This window comes from Anolis carolinensis, unplaced genomic scaffold, assembly GCF_035594765.1.
Source record: "Anolis carolinensis isolate JA03-04 unplaced genomic scaffold, rAnoCar3.1.pri scaffold_17, whole genome shotgun sequence".
Taxonomy (NCBI): domain Eukaryota; kingdom Metazoa; phylum Chordata; class Lepidosauria; order Squamata; family Dactyloidae; genus Anolis; species Anolis carolinensis.
The window spans coordinates 6,130,746-6,140,697 of NW_026943827.1; the positions used below are offsets into that span (position 1 = coordinate 6,130,746).

Consider the following 9,952-nt stretch of genomic DNA (forward strand, 5'->3'; position numbering starts at 1 on the left):
AACCTTCATTAAACAGGTGAAGGGTGAAGTTCCTCTTCCCTGGCCAAAGTTTTTGCCTTCTTACTCGAGTGTCACCTTCCTTTTAGGAACCAACCAATCATGAACAAGCATCTAAAACCCGGGAACAAACCCAGTTCAAAAATCCTGTGATTTCCGATTCCAGGGACATGCAGACATGCGAAGATCTGGATATTTGGCAAAAACCACGATATTCCCACACCTGGAAATCTCACGTTTTTTGCCTTTTCTAGCGGTTGCTTTTGGGTTTACAGGGAACGGTGTCTGGCCACCCTACTGTTTACTACGGAAGCTCCTGGGATGAAGGGACTGTCTGGACGGGCCCTTGGAGGCATCCTCCAAAAAGTATCCAGGCAGCCTTTTTTCCCCACAGCCTCTGTTTTTCTCAAGATTTCCTTTTGGTTGGCCAAATATTGAGGCCCATACTTTTATTTAATGCCGGGGGAGGGGGCAATTGAATTATCTGCTCCCTCCCTTTTCCCTCTGTTTTGCTCATGCTCAGTAAGTCATTCGTGAGGCATCTTCCAGGACAGGAATGGACAGAGTGGGTGCCGTTCTTCCCCAGGTTGGGATTTAATGGCTTAGATTATTGCAGACACGTTCCTACAACCCTGTGCACATAACCCGTGTTTCTCTCAATCGCCTTCACCTCCTGAAAAGCCTTTCCCCACAACAGAGGGCAGGAAATAGAGGCGGAAATGGACAGGGGTGGAAAGGGCTGGGCAGGAAGGAGGGTTTCCCGACTGTGCTGTGCCTGTGAATTTGCATGCCGTCCTGCGGCTCAACCAAGGGAGTGAACAGCCCAACGGGGACTTAGTCCAGGCGAGACCAGTTCTGTGGACATCTCAGCATGCCTAAATGGGGTGTTGAATTTGCCAGGCAGGAAGGCAACGTCTTTGGGAATTTGGGGTTCCTTTGAGAGATGTAGGAAATGTGGTGGCAGCAGAGGTCCAATTTGGGATGCACAGGAGACGGACCTGGGATCCCTTGTGGCCTGAAAGGGAACCTGAAATTCATGAAATCTTCAGTAAAGGGATCATTGTGCCTCTTAAGATTAAACTTATGCTGGTAATTCAAGGAAACCCATTATTCAGAGTGAATGACGTCCTGTCTATGGTCTGTTTGACTGTCTGCCTTGTGTTTCTTTAGCCATGTTTAGGTCAAGCCAACAAAACCAATGTGGTTCTTTAGTATTGTACGAAGGTCCCTTTTTTCTTCCATCCATCCCTCTTTCCTTCCATCAATCACTCATTATTTTCATCCTCCCTCCCTTCTTTCCTACTTTCCTTCTGAATCCATCCCTTATTGTTCATAAATCTGTGATCACCTTTGCTTGTTTCTGTGTGTCCTTGAGACCCTTTATATCTCCATTTCTGGGTAGTTCAATTTTCAACACGAGCCATGAATGGAAAAGAGGATCATCTTGGAAATAAAGGAAGTTTTCAAGTTCATGTTTAACCTTTTGCTTCTTTCTTGATCAGGGAAATGAAGTCACCACAGGCATAAAAAGAAAATATCAATATCTAGTGGAGATTGAGGAATTTGGAAACCAAAGGGCAATAATGAAAGAAATCCTGTGGAAAGAAGAAATCCTCTCTAGGTGCCAATCTTGTGAAACTCAATTTTGACCAGAAAGAAAAAGGGAACACTCACGTGTCCATATCACATAACTGTCGACATGGAGGAGAAACCCTGTACATGCCTTTAGTGTGGAAAGAGATTCAGTTGGAGGAGCAGGCTGCTACTGCATGAAAGGACTCACACTGGGGAGAAACCCTATAACTGCCTGGAGTGTGGACAGAACTTTGCTCATAGGGGAAGTCTAGTTTCACATCACAGGACTCACACTGGGGAGAAACCCTATAAGTGCCTGGAGTGTGGACAGAGCTTCGCTCGTAGGGGAAGTCTAGTTTCACATCAAAGGACTCACACTGGGGAGAAACCCTATAAATGCCTGGAGTGTGGACAGAGCTTCAATGATTGTTCAGGTCTACGTTCACATCAAAGGACTCACACTGGGGAGAAACCCTATAAATGCCTGGAGTGTGGACAGAGCTTCACTCATAGTTCAGGCCTACGTAGACATCAAAGGACTCACACTGGGGAGAAACCCTATAAATGCCTGGAGTGTGGACAGAGCTTCAGTGATTGTTCAGGTATACGTTCACATCAAAGGACTCACACTGGGGAGAAACCCTATAAATGCTTGGAGTGTGGACAGAGCTTTGCTGTTAGTTCAGATCTACGTCCACATCAAAGGACTCACACTGGGGAGAAACCCTATAAATGCCTGGAGTGTGGACAGAGCTTCACTCATAATTCAGCTCTACATTCACATCAAAGGATTCACACTGGGGAGAAACCCTATAAATGCCTGGAGTGTGGACAGAGCTTCGCTCATAATTCAGCTCTACGTGCACATCAAAGGACTCACACTGGGGAGAAACCCTATACATGTCTGGAGTGTGGACAGAGCTTCACTGAGAGGGGAAGTCAACGTTTACATCAAAGGACCCACACTGGAGAGAAACCCTATACATGCCTGGACTGTGGACAGAGCTTCGCTCGTAGGGGAAATCTAGTTTCACATCAAAGGACTCACACTGGGGAGAAACCCTATAACTGCCTGGAGTGTGGACAGAGTTTTACTCAGAAGGGACACTTACATTCCCATCAAAGGACTCACACTGGGGAGAAACCCTATAAATGCCTGGAGTGTGGACAGAGCTTCACTTGTAGTTCAAATTTACATAAACATCAAAGGATTCACACTGGGGAGAAACCCTATATATGCCTCGAGTGTGGACAGAGCTTTGCTCGGAGGGAAAACCTAAGTTCACATCAAAGGACTCACATTGGGCAAAAACCGTAGAAATGCGTGGAATGTGGACAGAGATTTTCATGGAATAACATTATACATAAACATCATGGAATTCATCGTGGAGAGAATGGTGTTAATTGACCCCAGGGTGTCATTCTAATATGTACAAAAGCAACGCTTGCAAATTTTGGAAATGCGAGCTCAAAGTTGGGACTTTTCTTGCAGTGGCAAGAGTATGGAAAGGAAAGAGAACTCCAACAATAGAAGAATGGATTTTAAAAGTACTTGACATTATACAAATGGACAATCTAACGCAAAATATAAGAGATGGGAAAAATTAAACGGACTGGACAAAGTGTTGTCGAAGGCTTTCATGGCCGGGATCACAGGGTTGTTGTATGTCTTTCGGGCTGCAGGAGTCTACCGGATACCATGCAGCTGTGGACAAGTCTACATAGGGACCACCAAACGCAGCATTGCCCAAACAAGAGTCAAAGAACATGAAAGGCACTGCAGACTAAGTCAACCAGAGAAATCAGCCATAGCAGAGCACTTGATGCATCAGCCTGAACACAGGATATTATTTGAGAACACAGAAATGCTGGACCATTCCAACAACTATCATGTCAGACTACACAGAGAAGCCATTGAAATCCACAAGCATGTGGACAACGTCAACAGAAAGGAAGAAACCATGAAAATGAACAAAATCTGGCTACCAGTATTAAAAAACTCTAAAATCAAAACAATAGATGGGAACCAACAGTCTGAGGGCAGAAGACAGATAATGACTGAACAAAGGATGCCCCCCGGCAAGAGACAAAATCTTTCCAATGCTAATTAGGGTGATTAACTGAAACATTAATGCTGGCTTCCCAGTGACAAAGGACTTGCCACACCCTGGACTCTACACAGATATATGTTCTTTCCTTTCCTTACTTAGTTTATCCATACCTCACAACCTCTGAGGATGCCTGCCATAGATGTGGGCGAAACGTCAGGGAAGAATACTTCTGGAACATGGCCACACAGCCCGAAAGACATACAACAACCCCGGACTGGACAAACTTTACAGAAAAAGAAAACTGGGCTTTGATATAGATCTGTCTTAGATATAAAGACTATACTAACGAAGGACTGAAATAAACAAACAGGAAAAATCAGGAAACTGAAGGAAGATTCTCCAAAGCACAGATGGGAAGTCAACTCACTATATATATAATCGTTTTCCTTTTTTCTTTTGTTTTAAAATATTCTTATATTCTATATGTGTATGTGTATATATATACACCTTTTTTCTTCCCTTTTCTTTGTCCTCTGTAAGCTATTCACTCTACCTTTCTATCTACCTATACAATGTTCTCCCACTTTTGATGTAATATACCACATAAATCAAATAGAAATACACACACAACAAAGTTGGGACATTTCATCACATGTGGTGTATTGTGGTAGAAAGATTGAACTAAAATACGTTCCATTCTGGAACGTAATTGAGGTTAAATGAAACTAGAGTTTTATATGTTGAGAATGTTGGATGATCAATTAGAATGAAAACATGGATAGTGACTGCAAGATACTAAAGTGAGATTTGACTGTAAACAAGGATGGAAGGAATGTTTGATTCCAAAGCAAAAAGAATGGCTTATGAGGATCTGCAAATTAGCCAAAGTGAACAAACTGACAACAACATGGGCAAATGTCAGTTGTAATATTAATTGGAAGAGTGTTATCAGAAATAGAAGTGTGGTTATGTTATATTATCTGAAGGGAGTAGAATAATGAGAGATAAAAATTAACAGATCGAATGAGGCCTTTAGGCACGTATCCCTGTCTGTTTGTTAGTTCAGTTGTGTGTCTATGTAGGTCACTGTTTTGCTGGTCTGTTTGTTTCTGCATTAGTTTTGTATCTCATGCAGTAGTTAGTTGCCTGTGTAGTTGAAGCATTATATATACAGTAGAGTCTCGCATATCCAACCTCTGCTTATCCAACGTTCTGTATTATCCAACGCAGTTTGCCTTTTAGTAGTCAATGTTTTTGTAATCAATGTTTTCAATACATTGCGATGTTTTGGTGCTAAGTTCATTAATACAGCAATTACTACATAACGTTACTGTGTACTGAACTGCTTTTTTCTGCCAATTTGTTGTAAAACATGGTGTTTTTTATCAATGAATTCTCTGAGTGCCTTTTTCTCTGGCTCTGACATTACACATAGTTTTGGTTTTGGTAATTTGGCGTTTGTGTCTATTTCAATCGCACAGTCAGTTTTCCTATGGGGGGGCGGGTAATTGGTCACTCTCTCTTTCGCTGAAAACATCTGCAAAATCCTGATAAACTTTGGGGATGTTCTCCATTGGCACATCTTGTTCTCCATTGGCACATTAGCACCCCTTCCGGCTTTAATTCTCTTATGCGCCTCAGAGAGCTCTCAAAGTTGCAAGTCCCATCCCAGAATGTGTTTACGGGCGTTCAAAACAGATCTTGGCCATTTCCCGATAGTTCCAGCCGTTAAGGACAGTTTTGTACTTCCCTGCTACTTGTAGATACTAATTCAGTTACTACTGACAATATTGCGAAGTTTTGTGCATCCAGGGGATGACTGGTCCCAAAAGTGACCAATGTATCCAGTAATCATCTCTCTTGATTCTATAACTGGCTGATAGACCTCTGTGTTGTATGTTTTTGCCCTGTTTCCCCTTCCGATCCCCCCCCCCCCCCCGTATTGTGCTTTTGTAACTTTATATTTTAAATGTACTAAATGTACCAAGTTTGTATGTAACTGTGACCTTTATTTCCTGTGCTGGTCTATGGCCGAAATAAATGACTGGATTTGAAATTTGGTGCAGATCCATTGTTGTTTTCATTCACAGTGCTCTCTGGATGTAGGTAAATTATAATTCCTATAAATCAAGGCAACTTTCCCCCAAAGCCCGCCTGCATTTTTGTTGGTTGTGGGTGTTCTGTGTGCTAAGTTAGGCTCAGGGCCATCCGTGGTGGGGTCCAGAGTGCCCTTTGGCTGCGGGTGAACTATAAATCCCAGTACCTACAACGGCTGTATATCAAGGTGAATTCCCCCACAAACCTCTCCAGTATTTTCCTTTGGTCATGAGGGTTCTGTGTGCCAATTGCGGTCCAGGTCCATTGTCAGTGGGGCTCACAGTGCTGTGTCTTGATGCAGGGTGAACTACAACTTCCACCATGTGGAGTCAGTCCCCAATTGCGGACCTGTGTCTTCAAGGGTGTTCTAGCGCAGGCTGTAACCCTATAACCTCTTTGGCCTTCTGACTGACCAGGAGGACCTCCGTCTTGTCTGGATTCGGTTTCAGTCCATTCGCCCTCATCCAGACCGTCAGAGCTGCCAATCACCAGTTCAGGACCTGAGCAGCCTCCTGAGCGGGAGGAGGAAAGGAGGAGCGGAGGTGGACGTTACCTGGGAGCGCATGACATTGAACTCCAGAACGCCGGATGATCTCTCCCTGCGTCTTAATGTAGATGTTAAACAACATGGGGAGAAGACTGAACCCCACGGGACCCCACAAGAGAATGGCTGTGGGGCCGAGCAGGTGTCCCCCAGCAACGCCTTCTGAGAGCGACCTTCTAGGAAGGAAAACTGCCACCAAGCCCTATTCCCATGAGGCATCCCAGAAGGAGACCGTGGTCTACGGTATGGAAGGCCGAAGAGAGGCCCAGGAGAACCAAGAGGGACACCCTCCCCCCGTCCAGTTCCCTGCTGAGATCATCTACTGAGGAGACAAAGACTGATTCAGTTCCATGACCCGTCCTAAAGCCAGACTGCGCCCGATCTAGACACTCAGTGTCTTCTAAGAACACCTGGAGTTGCGAGGCCACACCACGTTCCATGACTTTGCCCAAAAAGGGAGATTGGAAACTGGCTGGAAGTTGACCAATTGAGTGGGGTCCAGGAATGGTTTGTCAACAGCTTCCTTTTTAAATTACAGCTTCATTTAATCCGGCTGGACTCTTGCCTTCTTGTAAGGAGGCCTTAACCACCACCACACAGAGTCTCCTTTGTCTCCACAAAGCAAAGACAAAGGGGTCATCAGGTCGGAAAAAAGCCATGTCATCGAGACTGAATCCTCAGGACTCCACGACACAATGGTTGCGGGGCCGAGAAGGTGTCCCCCAACAACACCCCCAGGAAGGGCCGGAGCCACTGCTAAACGGTGCCCCCAAGTCCCATTCCCACGAGGCATCCCAGAAGGAGACCGTGGTCTAAGGTATGGAAGGCCCCTGAGAGGTCCAAGAGAACCAAGAGGGACACCCTCCCCCCGCCTAGGTCCCTGCGTTCCTTCCGTTCTCCCCACACGAGGAGCGAAGAAGACTCACCGGGATGTGGACCCAACCGGGCGACACGGCAACAGGCTGAAAAGGCAACGGACAAGGAGCAAGAGCCACGAGAGAGAGAGAGAGAGAGAGAGCGACTGCCTTCCTTCCTTCCTTATTATATCATAACTAGCTGTGCCCGGCCACGCGTTGCTGTGGTGAAGTCTGGTGGTCTGGGAAATAAAGTATTGAGGTATTGGTGGAGTTAAGGTACAGGGTAAAGATTTTCCCCTGACATTAAGTCCAGTCATGTCTAACTCTGGGGGTTGGGGCTCATCTCCATTTCTAAGCTGAAGAGTTGGCGTTGTCCATAGACACCTCCATGGTCATGTGGCCGGCATGACTGCATGGAGCGCCATTATCTTCTTGCCGGAGCAGTACCTGTTCATCTACTCTCATTTGCATGTTTCCGAACTTCTGAGTTGGCAGAAGCTGGGGCTTTAGATAATTTGTGAAAGTGGCCTAAGTGAAGCCTAACTCTGCCTGTCCTCTGGGCTGAGTCAGTTGCTAGGAGACCAAGTGGGCGGAGCTTAGACTTCTAACTGGCAGCAATTGGATAAAAACAATTATTCCTCTCCCTCTAATTAGGACTTTATTTTTCTTTTCTTTTTGTTGTATCAAGTTAGAGCCGTGGATGATGGGTTGTGTTGTCAAATTTCGAGATTGGGGGCCCTGTAGTTTTGTTGTTTTGTCCGCTGCCCTGATGCCATCACTCTTTTATATATATAGATTATAACTTGAATTTGGTCAAAGCACAGGATGGTATATTTTGGAAAAGGGTAGATTTGCGTGAAGCCCAAAGGAGTGGATCGACAACAGGTCGGATAGGATAAGATAATTATAATATTGTATATTGTATATTACTATTGTAATTTAATAATGTAATAATATTATTGTCATGGTTATATTATTCTATAATATAGTGTATTATTATAAGTTTATATCATTATAATATGATTATTATAGTATTATTATAAATTTTTATTATACTATTATATTATTATCAAATAATATAAGATTATTTGATAATTATAACATAGTAAAATAAAATATTATGATAGTATAATAATAATAATACCCCGGCCTTGTCCAGGTTATTTGACAAAGTCAGTGTTTTAATTGTCCAAATATCCATCAGATTGTGGGTGGACTACGACTCCCAGGAAGGAAGAACGTTCCCTCCCATCCCCTGCAGGCATCCCATTCCAGCAGATCGGGTCTTCGTGCCAAGTGGGGCCCAGATCCCTCCGTGTTTGGGGTCACGGTGCTCTCGGGATGGAGGGGAACTACAACTCCCCCAAATCAAGGTGAATTCCCCCCAAAGACCTCCAGTGTTTTTTGCTGGTCACGGGGGTTCTGTGGGCCAAGTGAGTCCCAGGTCCATCCTTGGTGGGGAAACACGTGAGATGGCCTCTGCGTGTGCGTGTCGTGGGTCTGGTCATGGCATGGCGTGTGTGTGCCACGTGTGTCTTGACCTTGGAGGCGTCTACGGACAATACAGTTGAAGTGGTTGGATCCTTAGGGGCAAGTGACCATGTGCTCCTGCAGTTTGCAATACAAAGGAATGCTGAAACTAAGACAAGTCAAACACGCATTCTGGACTTTAAGAGAGCTGACTTCCAAAAAATGAAGGAATTACTGAGCGGCATTCCATGGACGCCGATATTAAAAAACAAGGGAGTTAAGCATGGATGGGAGTTTTTCAAAAGTGAAATACTCAAGGCGCAAATGCAAACAGTGCCAACAAAGAAGAAAAATAAGACAAGTGCAAAGAAGCCAGAATGGATGTCCAAAGAACTTCTAACTGAGCTAAAGCTCAAAAGTGACATGCACAAGAAGTGGAAAAGGGGAGAAATCACCAAAGAAGAATTCAAACGTATAGCCAACTCCTGTAGGGAAAAGGTTCGCAAGGCTAAAGCGCAAAATGAGCTCAGGCTTGCCAGGGACATAAAAAACAACAAAAAAGGTTTTTTTGCTTATGTTGGTAGAAAAAGGAAGAAAAAGGAGGCGATAGGGCCACTGCAAGGAGTAGATGGGGTGATGGTGACAGGGGATAGGGAAAAGGCAGAACTGCTTAATGCCTTCTTTGCCTCGGTCTTCTCACAAAAAGAAAGCCATCTTCAACCTCAGCAACATGGAATGGACGAAGGATTGGGGGAAATCCAACCCCAAATAGGGAAACAAGTTGTCCAGGAACACCTGGCCACTCTAAACGAATTCAAGTCCCCAGGGCCAGATCAGCTACATCCAAGAGTATTGAAGGAACTAGCGGAAGTTATTTCAGAACCACTGGCAATCATCTTCGAGAGTTCTTGGAGAACAGGAGAAGTCCCAGCAGATTGGAGGAGGGCGAATGTGGTCCCTATCTTCAAGAAGGGAAAAAAGAACGACCCAAACAATTACCGTCCGGTCAGCCTCACATCGATACCAGGCAAGATTCTGGAAAAGATCATTAAGGAAGTGGTCTGCAAACACTTAGAAACAAATGCGGTCATTGCTAATAGTCAACACGGATTTACCAAAAACAAGTCATGCCAGACTAATCTGATCTCTTTTTTCGATAGAGTTACGAGTTGGGTCGATACAGGGAATGCCGTGGATGTAGCATATCTAGATTTCAGTAAGGCCTTCGACAAAGTCCCCCACGACCTTCTGGCAAACAAACTAGTAAAATGTGGGCTAGACAAAACTACGGTTAGGTGGATCTGTAATTGGCTAAGCGAACGAACCCAAAGGGTGCTCACCAATGCGTCGTCTTCATCATG

General features: G+C 44.6%; 1 protein-coding gene across 1 annotated transcript; it reads left to right on the top strand.

The window, feature by feature from the left end:
- The first annotated feature begins 978 nt into the window (after nt 1-978).
- On the top strand, nt 979-5,683 carry LOC134294613 (zinc finger protein 135-like). Its single transcript, XM_062966183.1, has 2 exons — nt 979-1,086; nt 1,727-5,683. The coding sequence occupies exons 1-2, from the start codon at nt 979-981 to the stop codon at nt 2,888-2,890; spliced, it is 1,272 nt and encodes a 423-aa protein (XP_062822253.1). The 3' UTR covers nt 2,891-5,683.
- The last annotated feature ends 4,269 nt before the right edge of the window (nt 5,684-9,952 follow it).

Excerpts from the sequence above, each read along its gene's own strand:
- LOC134294613 (XM_062966183.1), top strand. The coding sequence starts at position 979 with ATGCACAGGAGACGGACCTGGGATCCCTTGTGGCCTGAAAGGGAACCT. Across the intron at positions 1,087-1,726 it reads TTAAGATTAAACTTATGCTG|TGTGGAAAGAGATTCAGTTG; the intron begins GTAATTCAAGGA and ends ACATGCCTTTAG.